The sequence below is a fragment of the Mobula hypostoma genome, chromosome 20 (genome assembly GCF_963921235.1).
Source record: "Mobula hypostoma chromosome 20, sMobHyp1.1, whole genome shotgun sequence".
NCBI lineage: Eukaryota > Metazoa > Chordata > Chondrichthyes > Myliobatiformes > Myliobatidae > Mobula > Mobula hypostoma.
The window spans coordinates 23,279,916-23,293,784 of NC_086116.1; the positions used below are offsets into that span (position 1 = coordinate 23,279,916).

The window sequence follows — 13,869 nt, forward strand, 5'->3', positions numbered from 1 at the left end:
TAACTCATAACCTCTAAACAATACACTAAGTCAAAGCCCATCTCTGAATCAGTCTTCTATTGGCTGTAGGGAAGGCTTGCAATTTATAATTCTTAAATTATTCAAAAATGACAGGCAAGTTAATGCACATTAATATAAAAGCCCGAGAAATACACATGCTCAAACAGACTTGGCTAATAGATAAAATAAACTACTACCACCCCTCCCATACCTCACCACTGCATTCATATCCTGATTGGAAATTATTTGATTTAAATGGACAAAATATTCACAACAGCATGCATTAATGGGCAGAAGAATATTCTCTAACAAGTAGCTGAAAACTGATCAAAAAATTCAAATAAGCAACATGTCCTGAAATACAAATGTAGAATGCAGCTTCAAAACAGTATATTCGATTGACTCTTTTGTGTTATGAGTACTATGAAAAGATACCATAAAAAAACTATTTTTCAACCACTGAGGACACTGGGAATGTTTTTTGACCTAGCCATCATTGTCCATGGCGGAATCAATGTTTAGATGCCACTTTTTCTTCTGCACAAGCAAATCCCATCTGCAATGCAAAAGATCCTGCCACAGCTCCATACAATAAACACAGCCTCATTCTTTCATCTGTCGACTGGCGCAAGGCTAGAAGAACTGCATGTTGGTTAAAAAAAAAGCCTCTGCCCTCTGGGAAAAATATGAAATCCAAAGCAAATGAGGACACCAGGAGCTAGGCCCAAGTCCAGAAAAGACCTACCACAAAATAATTTGACCTTTGCTTATCATGGATACATCTTAATGATTGTGTACTAAAGGTTTGCAATCTGATAAAAGGAGTGGGAATAAGTTTCATGTACCAGATCATTGTATGGCTGTGAAACAGGCATCACCGCATACCAAGACATAGGAAGCTGCCAGAGATGCTTTCTAATGTCCCTCCCCCCCCACCCAGTACTGTTTATTTAGCCATATGGTTCTGATGGAATCTTAGTACAAGTGCAGAGGTGGGGTAAAAATGTACTTCCTGAAATACTCATGGCCTTTGGAAACCCTAGAATCGTAGTTCCAACTGAAACTTCACCAGTTCTACTCAAAATATTTCTGATGCCTTTCCATTCTGAAAAGCTTACACCCATGCCATTTTTCAGGCCTGGATGTGCCTAATGAAGAAATAAACAGTTGTCGCCTCAGGAGTAATTTTTCCACAATTCCTAACCCTTTATTTTTCTGTGTTGGCTGAAGATCAGATAGGGGATCTTAGAAATCAGTCATGGTTCAGGATTTCAAATAATTTCTTTTTAATTGAAATAATTTGGGAATGACTTGAGTATCAAACGTCTCTTTTTACAAAGTGATTTTGCATATACTATAGGCATTGAATTAAACTGGTGAAAACTGTAAATGAAGCACTGCTTGATGAATAATTCTAATATAAACTTAAACATTATTTTAAAAAAGGAGCAATAGGTGGTCACATTGCCCCTTGAACCATGACTGATTTGTTCTCTCAGTCATTCCACCCGCCTCAAACCCACTTACCCCATATTTCCTCCCATAAAGCTTGATTCTCCTTAAATTGAGTTAGGTTTAAAGTTTTGGCTTATTCTCAACAACAAAATCTCATTTTAAACCTTTTTAAAAAACTTTCCAGATTTGTACTGGAGTGAAAAGTCATGAATGAATGAAGTTATGCTTTCTTACTATGATTATGCAGATTACGATATTTCTGTTTGGTAACAATTCCGTCAAATAATCAATATAGCTCTAACTGCCACAAAATGAGAAAAGGACAATAAATTCATGATTACATCTGTATTGGTAAATATAAATTTCTTTGTAGGAACTTTTATTGCTGGGTCTTTCTCACTTCTGTCATATTTCAGTCAGTCAGTGTGTAGTGTACACATCTAACCACATTTGAAAGATCTTCATCTGGAAATTTTGTTATCAACTGATAGAGCTAAACATGAGGTTGCACATGGCTCTCCATTTATAAACTGAGTTGGACACATGAAAGGAAAAAGGCACAAATCTTTTTTGCCAAATCCATAATATAGACAATACTGAACGAGAATAAGATAGAAAATTCGCTAACAAAAAATTACTATCTGGAAATATGTAACATTTTTGGTGAAGAAATGCTTCCTTTTTATTCTGAGAACAGCATAACACATTGATTATTCTGTAAAGTAAAGGTCACTGTGAACACAGTCCACAATCTTGGATACTCACTCAGGTAATTAAGATTTTTCTCTTTCATCTATTTCTGGAAAGGGCAGACATACATTTTTTAACCTACATTTTAACCTCCTAGAACAACTAAAACCAGACAATCTAGAAAAATTAACTGCATGCTTCATACTCCATTTAATATTGTGTACTCCTGTAGTAAAGCTAGAGTTTATTCAGAGACATTAAATTGGCAAAGTGGTACAGATACAGTACTGGGAATGTACACATGGCAGCAATAAGAGGCAGTGAGCTAGAGATGCAATAATTTTACAGAGTTTAGATTTGATTATATGTAAAGGATAATCAGTAGGCCATTTAGCCTCTTGAAACCATTCCACTCTCGAGTTAACTCATGACTCATCTGCGACCCAACATCATCCAACGTTTTGCAACCCCACTCATTACATCCCTTTACATCCTTAGTTGACATTTTCTGTGGGTAACTTTGGATTTCCAGTATCTGCAGACTTCTCATGTTTACAATTTTAAAACAAAGCCAGAATAGTCTGAATTTTAAAATAAACAACTTACCCTTTAGCGACCAAGGGAGGCTTTCATTTCCATCATTCTCTAATGACTGTTCCTCAAGCAGGCTGCTGTCAATTGATACAGTGTCCAGTGAAATTTCAGATGGGCTTCTTCTCACATTTTTATATGTCACTGCACAGTTGGGTAAAGAGGGTTCCGCACGATCCTTCAATTTGCCGCTGATTCATATGTAGAAATTTAAAGTGGAGATTTTAGATACAGATTAACAGAGGTCATGCTTGTAAAGCATATGAACATTGCTTTCTCCTAGAAAATACAGGCTTCTGCATGAATTATTAAGATTGCTACTACAGAAAAAAGCTCAAAGGTTAAAGAAAAAAAAGAACTGCATTACACCTTTCTTTTTGGCTTTCCATTCTATGTTATTCCTCAAAATGCCAGGGCACAACCTTCTATCAGAATTCTGATGACACTTTTCTAATTCTATTCCACTTTTCAACAATCACCAAGGAAATGCAAAAATAGCTTGGCTGAGATATTAGAAGTAAACTCCACTTTAAACCTTTTCCACTAGTAGGATTAACTTGTACCAAATTCAGAAGAGGCTATGAGTTCAAGAAAAGACAATGAATGCAGTGGGATCATAATTGAAATTCGAAAAATTGTCTTGTGATCAATGGAACTTTTCTAAAGCCTTCATCACTACTTTGTAATAAAAATGGCAGTTCCTGTTAATGCCAATCTGGATGAGTGTGAAACTGATCAAATCAAAATTACTGAACAGAACTGCAAAGGTTAACATGCTGCTGTGAACTGTTGGCCCACAGCAGTGCTTGAAAATGAGCATTTCCAAGTGCACTCTGCTTGTAAGGACCTCAGTACCATAAGCAGAAAATAATTATCTTCACACTAAGCAGGGGGTAGCAGTATGGTGCTAATTAAATCTCAGAAATGTACCAAGTGCTAGCTTCTCACTTAATCACTAATAAAGACAATGTTTGTGTGTCTGTCATTTAGTCATTAATATATTTTCTTTTCAAACACATTGCCTGTAATAAAACTAAGCAGTATGCCTGCTTTATGGTGACAACCTCATCTCTGGAATCTGCAGATAGACTGAGGCTGAAGACAAGCTTGCATGAACGAATTGCTCAGAACTTTGCAGTGGTCAATAAAATAATAGCAAGATTACAGAAGCATTTAGTCTATCTTCAAATCATAGCTATGTCCTTTGTTTCTGTAATATGTGGTGAGAAATTACAATATTTAAAACATCATGCATCTGTACATAGACTCCAATAAATTATTATATATTTTAATATACATGTTCAAAACTATTTGTGCAAATTTATTCTTCATTTCCAACTAAGGATATCACTTGCTGAGAGATTCATTTGCAACAGCAAAGAATCAAATAATTTGTGATGCTTATATTGTAATTGCCCAGTAAATTTTGGTAGGTTGTTCAGCAGCAGCATCGCTGTGAAACCTGGGGAAAAATGTAACAGCATTTCTCTTCAAACACAGGAGGAGTCTTACCAAAGCACATATTTTACAACATAAGAAGTTATCACAATTAATATACCATAAAATCATTTACATAAACCAAAATAGTGAACGGGAAAGTTGTGATTTCTTAGTGAAGATAAAGGATAGAATGAAGTAATTGTTTTATAAATAGAACAAAATAAAACCCGAAGAACTGAGATTCCACACTTGCACGAACAATTTTTCAGTACCAGAATGTCTGAGTCAAAACACACCTGCCCTTTGTTAGCAACTAGCAAGAGAGCCTCTGGCAAAGCCCTTTCTACTGATCAGTGTATTCCTGAAGTTAGGAATGCACTGCACATTAAATATTGATTCCTGCTCCATCAGCAGACTCAAGTTACGCTGAGCTGAGAGGCCCCTCTGCTTTGGCTGGATTTATGGGTACAGAAGCATTCATTTGAATGGGGTTGCTGACCTGGATGCAAAATGTAATTGTTTTGTTTTCTTTTAAAATTACAATTAATGTAATTAATGAAATTAAGTATTTAAAAATGTATTTAAAACTACTTGTAATTTTGTAATTCGGTTGATATGTGTTCTAAGTTTAGATACTTGGGCAGTTAAGGAAGACTTTTGACAATAGCAAGCTAACAGGTGGTCACTGGCAAGTCTGGCTATGAAACCTCAGAACTCACCACTTACAGTATAATCAGTACTTTTGAACTGATGTTGAGAAGTGGCTCTCTCCCACAGGGTCAGAAAAAGTAGTAAAATTGCAGAAGTGGGAGAACAAACTTGAGACAGGCCAAATCAAGCACTATATGATAGATTAGGCCACTGAATCCTTCGCCTAGGAACTAATGTGTAAAGACAATGCTCTACACATCGTCCTTACACATCTGAAGAAGGATGCTTATGTAAGAATGCTGTTTGGACTACAGTTCAGCATCCAACATCATAATTCCCTCCAGGCTCAACAAGAAGCTCAGAGACCTCTGTCTTCACCCTGCCTTGTGTAGCTGGATGCTGGACGACAGCTGGATGTCAGATTGTTGGCAGGTAAGAGTGGGCTCCCTTAATTCTGCCCCTCTACACAGGTGTCCCTCAGAGCTGTGTACTAAGCTCCCTCCTTTACTCTCTATACACCTATGACTGCGTCACCACCCACAGCTCCAATCTACTAATTCAATTTGCTAATGACACTACATTGATTGGCCTAATCTCAAATAACAATGAAGCAGCCTACAGAGAGGAAGTCATCACCCTGACACAGAGGTGTCAAGTAAACAACCTCTCCCTCAACGTCACAAAAACAAAGGAGCTGGTTGCAGAGTACAGAAGAAATGGAGACAGGTTAATCCCTGTAGACATCAATGGATCTGGGGTTGAGAGGGTGAACAGCTTTAAATTCCTTGGCATAAACATCACTGAGGATCTCACGTGGTCTGTACCTGCCGGCTGTGTGATGAAAAAGGCATAGCAGCGCCTCTTTCACCTCAGACGGTTGAAGAAGTTTGGTATGGGCCCCCAAGTTCTAAGAACTTTTTAAAGGGGCACAATTGAGAGCATCCTGACTGGCTGCATCACTGCCTGGTATGGGAACTGTACCTCCCTTAATCACAGGATCCAGCAGAGAGTGGTGAGGACAGCCCAGTGCATCTGCAGATGTGAACTTCCCACTATTCTGGACATTTATAAAGACAGGTGTGTAAAAAGGGCCTGAAAGATCAGTGGAGACCTGAATCACCCCAACCACAAACTGTTCCAGTTGCTACCATCCGGGAAACAGTACCGCAGCATAAAAGCCAGGACCAACAGGCTCCGGGACAGCTTCTTCCACCAGACCATCAGACTGCTTAATTCAAGCTAACACTACTGTATTTCTATGTTATATTGACTATCCTGTTGTACATAATATTTATTATAAACTACTACATTTGCACATTTGAACAGAGATGTAACATAAAGATTTTTACTCCTCATGTATTTGAAGGATGTAAGTAACACAGTCAATTCAATAATCCTGACTTTGTTATGATTGGTAGGCAATTACATGTACTTTACTTGTACAGGCTGTAGTCACTCAGTTCGCCAAGGCTGCAGGGGCTTTCAGGTTAACAGTCAGTCTGAGGAAAACAATGATCCTCCATCGGACGCCCCCTCATGGTGTTAACAACCCACTTCAGATCACCATTGATGACCTTTCACCATGGTTGAGCAGTTCACCTACCTGGGCAGCATCCTCTCTAACAATGCCACAATAGTAAGGAACATTGACAATCAACTTGCCACAGCCAGTCTTGCCTTTGGGCACCTCCAGAAATGTGTGTGGAAGACCCACCAGCTGTGTCCGTCCACAAAAATCAAGGTTTACAGGGCTGCCATTGTCACAACACTGCTATACTGCTCCGAAGCTTGGGTCTTGTATCCTAAGCAAATCTGGTTGTTTGAGCACTTCCATCAGCATGCCTCCACTCCATCCTGCATATCAGCTGGCAGGATCATGTCTCCAACAACGAGGTCCTGGAGAAGGCTCAACTTCCAAGCATCGAAGACACTTTGCTGCTCAAGCAGCTCTGCTGCCCAGGCCACGCGTCTCATATGGACAACTCCAGGTTATGGAAAGCAGTACTCTACGGAAAACTCTCTCAGGGCAAGAGAGATCGTGGTGCCCCAGCCAAGAGGTACAAAGACCAAGTTAAACAGCAGCTCTCTCAGGAAAATGTCAAGGTCAACAGGTGGCAGCAGCTGGCTTGTGACAGAGACTGCAGGAGAACACTGATCCACAGAGCAGCCAAGAATTTTGAGCAATCCAGAAGAGCGACTGCTGAAGAGAAAAGGAGATGCAGGAAGGATTCTACTATCCAAGTGCCCACATCCCAGCTTTTTTTGTGTCCCTACTGCTCCAGAGTTTGCAGATACAGAATTGGTCTCAGTCAAAGCAATTGTGCCTTCGCTCCTGAGGACTCTTCTTCCCTCCTGATCTTCACAAGTGAAGAACCAGCCATCATCATCACTAGTATGAGTGCCAAACGATTCTCATTGATTGAGATCAAACTGAATAGCAATTTCTAGAATTACACAAGCGCACATGGACTGAATCTGGTATCTGTTCCTTGAGGACATGCCCCATTCCTTCTCCTGCAAGCTTCAGGGTAATTTATGTTTTCCTTATTAATTCCTTCATCTATATTTACCAATTCAACAAGAAGTTCAAAATAACAAGTGATCTAATACAGGAATCAGTGATGGGATGTTTACTGTTTGTTGTGTACCTTAATAATTTGGATAAAATATATGAGGTATGACTCATAAGTTTGCTGATAGAATGAAAAAAATCACTGGTAGTGTTATTGACAGTGAGGACAGTTACAAATATGATGTTGATAAGTTGGTAAGATGGTCAGAGCAATGACTGATAGGATTTAATTCTGACAAGAAAAGGGTGATCCACTTTGAGAGCACCAATAACTTTAGACCCTACTATTTACTGCATATGATCTTAGGTCAAGGGTTTGAATTGAATTGGACATAGAGTGTTACAGCACAGTACAAGCCCCGGTTAATATGATACGGCATACTATTAAGGTGATTGTTAGAAAGTACTGGGTGGATGTCAGAGGTAGTGTTTTTTTTAAATACATGAAGTGGTAGGCATGTGGAATGTGCTGCCTGCGGTGGTGGTAGAGGAAGACACATTAGGAACTTTAAAAGAGACTCTTAAGTAGGTACATGAATGAAAAAAAAGGAGGCCTGTGTGAGAGGGAAGAATAAGATTGATCTTAGAGTAGGTCAAAAGTTTGGCACAACATCATTCTCAACTTTTTTTTTGCCATGGGCATCCATCATTAATTGAGGGGTCCATGGACCAGGATGGGAACCCCTGTCTAACGGAGTATGAGACCTTAGCGCACAAGTCCAGGATTTCTGAAGCTGCTAACACATACAAGGTGCTGAGGAATACAGATGGGATATTTGGCTTCATGAGGAGGTGGTTATGACACATTTATCAAACATTTGTTAGGTTGCAAGTGTAATAGCACGGAGACATCTCTGGTTGTTACGTATCAGAAGGATGCCATGACACTCGAGATGATGTAGAGAACACTCACCAGGATGCTACCTGATATGGAAGTTAGAAGCAGAGGCTGGGTCAGCTGGTGTTGTCTTCCTTGAGCAGACATAGCTGATGGGAGTCCTGTGAGAGGATAATAGAATTCTGAGGAGCATAGATAGGGTAGATACAGAGAAACTTTTCTCCATAGCAGAGGATCTTGATCTAGAGGGCAAAGATTAGGGCAAGCAGTAAAAGGGAATTGGAGGGAGATTTTTTTTCAGCTGGAGTCTGGAACACATTACCCGAGTAAGTGATAGAGGCAGATACCTTCACAATATTTAAATATTTAGACAAGCTCTTCAATTGGCAAGATGCGGATTATGGACCAAGTGCTGGTAAATGGGATTAATATTGATGGGTGCTCAAAGGTCAGCATGGAGACAGTGAGTCAAAGGACTTATTTCTGTGCTGTATGATACTAAGTCTTTGACTATGAAGTACATATTGAAGTGAGGGATAAATTTATGTCTCTAATGGCTTGATCATCCATAGTTCCTGAGCAGTACAATCGTTAAATGATTTGATAATTTTTCACACGCTTCAATATCCTTTCCTCATCTTTCTTAAGTCTATATAACCATTTTCCCATTCCTTCTACATTCTCTAAGATTCTTGTTAGTTTACTTCCACAAGACCTAGGAACAGAATTAGGGAATTCAGCCCATTGAGTCGGCTCTGCATTTCATCATGGCTGATTTATTTTCCCTTTCAATCCCATTCTCCTGCCGTCTCCCTTTTGACACCCTGATGAACCAAGAATCTATCAACCTCTTAAATATACCCATTGGCTTGGCCTGTACAGCACCTGCAGCAAAAAATTCACAGATTCACCACTCTCTGGCTAAAGAAATATTTCATCATCTCTGATCTAAATGCATACCCATCAATTCTGAAGTTCTGCACTCTGGTCCTAGACTCCCTTACTATCGGAAATATCCACTCCACATCCACTCTATCCAAACCTTTCGATATTCAATAGATTTCAATGAGATCCTCAATATTCTTCTAAACGGCAGCAAATACAGGCCCAGAGCCATCAAATGCACCCCATATGTTAAGCCTTTAATTCCTGGGATAATTATCATGAAACTCCTCTGGAACTGGCCAGTACATCTTTTCCCAGTCAAGGGGGACCAAAACTATGCACAATACTCCAAATGCAGTCTGATTAATGCCGTAGAAAGCCTCAGCATTACATCCTTGGTTTTGCATTCTAGTCCTCTCAAAATGACTGCCAACACTGTATTTGCCTTCCTTACCAACAACTTAGCCTGCAAGTTAACCTTCAGGGAATCCTTCATGAGGCTTCCTAGGTCTCTCTGCACCTCTGATTTTTGAATTTTTCTCCCCACTTACAATATTGTCCACACCTTTATTCCTTCGCAAAAATGCATGACCATGCACTTCACTACGTTATAGTCCATCTGCCTCTTTTCCTCATTCTCCCAATCTGTCTAAGTCCTTCTGCTGACACCTGCTTCCTCAATACTACCTGTCCTTCTACCTATCTTCATATTATCCACAAACTTGGCCACAAAGCCATCAAATCATGGACACACAATGTGAAAAGACACAGTCTCAACACCAACCCCTGTGGCGCACCACTACTCATCAACAGCAAACTAGAAAAGGCTGCCTAAATTCCCAGTCTTTGCCCCCTGCCAGTAAGCCAGTCTTCTATCCATTTTATTAGCTTTCTCATAATACCATGGGCTATTATTTTGTTAAGTAGCTTTATGTGCGGCATTTTGTCAAAGGCCTTTTGAAACTCAAATAAACAACACCCACCGACTCTCCTTTGTCTATCCTGCCTGTTATAACCTCAAAGAATTCCAAGAGATTTGTGTCAGGCAAGATTTCTCCTTTAGAAGACCATGCTGACTTTGACCTATTTTATCATGTGCCTTCAAGTGCCCAGAATCCTTATCCTTATCCTTAATTGGCCTATAATTTCCTTCTTCTGCCTCCCTCCCACCCTGCAATTTGCAATCTTCCAATCATCAGAAACAATTCCAGAATCTGGTGATTCTTGAAAGATCATTAATAATGCCTCTACAATCTCTTCAGCTAACTCATTCAGGACCCTGGCGTGCAGTCCATCTGATCCAGGTGACTTATCTACTTTCAGACCTTTCAGCTTCCCAAGCCCCTTCTCCTTAGTAATAGCAATGATAACTCACTTCTGCCCCGACACTCTCACAATTCTGCATTCAGCTAGTGTCTTCCACCGTGAAGACTTATGCAAAATACTTAAAGTTCCTCTGCCACTTCTTTGTCTCATGTTACCACCTCTCCAGCGTCACTTTCCATCATTCTGATATCCACTCTCAAGTCTCTTTTACTGCTCATATATCTGAAAATAAAACTTTTGGTATCCTATTTTACATTATTGGCTAGTTTACCTTCCTATTTCATCTTTTCTCTCTTTATGGCTCTTTAGTTGGCTTCTGTTGGTCTTAAGCAGCTTCCCAATCCTCTACTTCCCACTATTTTTTGCTATATTTTATGCTCTCTCATTTGCTTTTATGCTGTCTTTGACTTCCCTTGTCTATCATGGTTGGTTCATCAGTTAAATAGAGATCTGTTTTTGGAGACCTGTATGCCATCAAGGTGTTTCAATTGATTGTAGTAAAAGTACACCCGAATCTGCAAGGTCCAACTACTGGTGCATCAATATCCTGGCAAGAACTACACCATGAAGACAAAAGAACACTCCAAGCAACTCCACAAAAAGGTTATTGAAAAGCACAAGTCAGGAGACGGATACAAGAAAATGTCCAAGTCACTGAATAGTTCTTGGAGTACAGTTAATTCAATCATCAAGAAATGGAAATAATATGGCACAGCTGTATATTTGCCTAGAGCAGGCCGTCCTCAAAAACTGAGTGACCATGCAAGAAGGGGACTAGTGAGGGAGACCTATGACATCTCTGGAGGAGATACAAGCTTCAGTGGCTGAGATGGGAGAGACTGCGCATATAACAACTGTTGCCTGGATGCTTCACCAGACGCAGCTTTATGGGAGAGTGGCAAAGAGAAAGCCATTGTTGAAAAAAACTTGCATGAAAACTCAGCTAGAGTTTGCCAGAAGGTATGAGGGTGACTCTAAAGTCAGCTGGAAGGTGATTTTATGGTCTGATGAAAGCAAAATTGAGCTTTTTGGCCATCAGACTATACACTATGTTTGGCATAAGCCAAACACCGCACATCATCAAAAACACACCATCCCTACCATGAAGCATGGAGCAGGTTGCATCATGCTGTGAGGCTGCTTCACTGCAGCACCAAAGGAAGGCTTGTGAAGGTAGAGGGTAAAATTAATGCAGCAAAATACAGGGAAAAACCTGATGCAGTCTGCAAGAGAATTGAGACTTGGGAGAGGATTTGTTTTCCAGCAATACAATGACCCCAAGCGTAAAGCCAAAGCTACATAAGAATAGTTCAAAAGCAATAAAGTTAACGTCCTTGAATGGCCAAGTCAAAGTCCAGACCTCAATCCAACTGAAAATTTGTAGCTGTACTTGAAGAGTTGTTCACTCATGAACCCCATGCAATCTGACAAGGAAAAATTGCAGTGTCCAGATGTGCAAAGCTGATAAGGGACCTATCCACACAGACTCAAGGCTGTAAATGCTGCCAAAGGTGCATTTACTAAATTCTGACCGGGGGGGGGGGGCGGTGTGAATACTTACGCAATCAATTATTTTGTGATTTATATTTGTATTAATTTAGATCACTTTGCAGAGAGCTGTTTTGTGAGTCCTTTCCTGTTGATCAGTGTCAAAAAAAAGCCAAATTCAATCCACTGTGATTCAACGTTGTAAAACAATAAAACATGAAAACTTCAAAGGGAGGGTGAATACATTTTATAGGCACTGCATTTTTCCTGCACTTTCCAAATATCCCCCAGAAACACCAGCTTTTGCTGCTTTGCTGTTGTTCCTGCTCGTATCCCTGTCCAATCAACTTTGGTTGGCTCATCTCTCATGCCCCTGTAATTTCCTTTATTCCACTTGTAATACTGATAAATCTGACTTTAGCTTCTCCTTCTCAAACTGCAGGGTGAATTCTATCATATTATGATTACTGCTTTCTGAGGGTTCCTCATCAAATCTGACTCATTATCCAACACCAAATCCAGAACTGCAGTTCCCCTAGTGGGTTGCTCTAAAAAGCCATCTTGTAGGCATTCTACAAATTCCATCTCCAACCAGATATTTTTGAAATCCCACATAATTAGCAAAATATTGCCCATTTTATATACCTTTTCTATGTCCCGTTGTAATTCGTACCCCACATCCTGGATATTGTTTGAAAGCCAGTATATAACTCCATTCAGGGTCTTTTTACCCTTGCAGTTTCTTAACTCTACCCACAAAGATTCTACACCTTCCGATCCTATTTCTTAGGATTTGATTTCATTTTTTTACCAGTAGAACCATCCCACCCACCACCACCACCTCCCGCCCCGCCCCGGCCTACCTGCCTGTCCTTTCGATACAGTGTGCATCCTCGGATGTTAAGCTCCCATCTATGATTTTCTTTCAGCCATGACTCGGAGATTCCCACAACATCATACCTGCCAGTATCTAACTGCACTACAAGATCATCTATCTTATTCCGTATACTACCTTCAGTCCTGTATTCATCACCCTTATTGATTTTAGTCCCCTTTTACACTTTAACTCATCCCACTGGCTGCAATTTTACCTAATCATCTCCTGTTCTTCCTCAATCTGACTACACACTATATCTAGTTGTACGCTAGCTGTCCCACCATCAGCCCTATCACTCCAGTTACCACCCCACTGCAAGAATAGTTTAAACCACCACAGCAGCTCTAGCAAACCTGTCCACAAGGATATTTGTCAGGTGAAACTCATCCTTTTTGTATAGGTCAAACCTTCCCAGAAGGGATCCCAGTGATCCAGAAATCCGAAACCCTGCCCCCTGCACCAATTCTTCAGCCACACATTCATCTGTCAAATCATCCTATTCTTATCCCAACTGGCACGTGGCACAGGCACCCTAACTCCCTATATTCTCACTCCAGGACCTTCTCCCTTTTCCAGCCAATGTGGTTGGTACCAAAATGTACCACAAATTCCAGCTGTTCACCTCCACATTTAGAATGCCGTAGACACAATCTGAGACACCCCTGATCCTAGCACCTCGGAGGCAACATAACATCCAGTTATCCCTTTCATGTTCACAGAACCTGCTTCCTTCTCCTCTAATTACAGAATCCCTTATCACTACTGCATTTGTCTTCTCCCCTCTTCTCTTCTGAGCCACAGAAAAATTGTAAGACTAAGATTACAATCCTTTAAAGTACTTTGAACTACCTTGTGCTTGAAAAGTACTATACAAATAAAGTTGCTTGCTTGTTTTAAGGTTTAAGCTTATCCATTGGTATGTGGATTACCATTACATTTCATTCACTACATTTTGGAAGATTTTGCACTGTTGATTCATCATCATGTTCGCTATGTTCTCCATCAAGTTTGAACCAGAACATTAATTTCCAACAATCATCTTTGACAAGGATGATT

General features: G+C 40.1%; 1 protein-coding gene across 5 annotated transcripts in view; it reads right to left on the reverse strand.

Annotated features, from left to right (window-relative positions):
* The window catches only part of bltp3b (bridge-like lipid transfer protein family member 3B), a 143,756-nt gene that overhangs the window by 26,751 nt on the left and 103,136 nt on the right, over positions 1-13,869 (reverse strand). For all 5 annotated transcript variants that reach the window (XM_063072540.1, XM_063072537.1, XM_063072538.1 and 2 more), the window contains one exon: positions 2,752-2,927. In XM_063072540.1, coding sequence (XP_062928610.1) covers positions 2,752-2,927 — 176 coding nt within the window. The remainder of the gene's footprint in view (positions 1-2,751; positions 2,928-13,869) is intronic.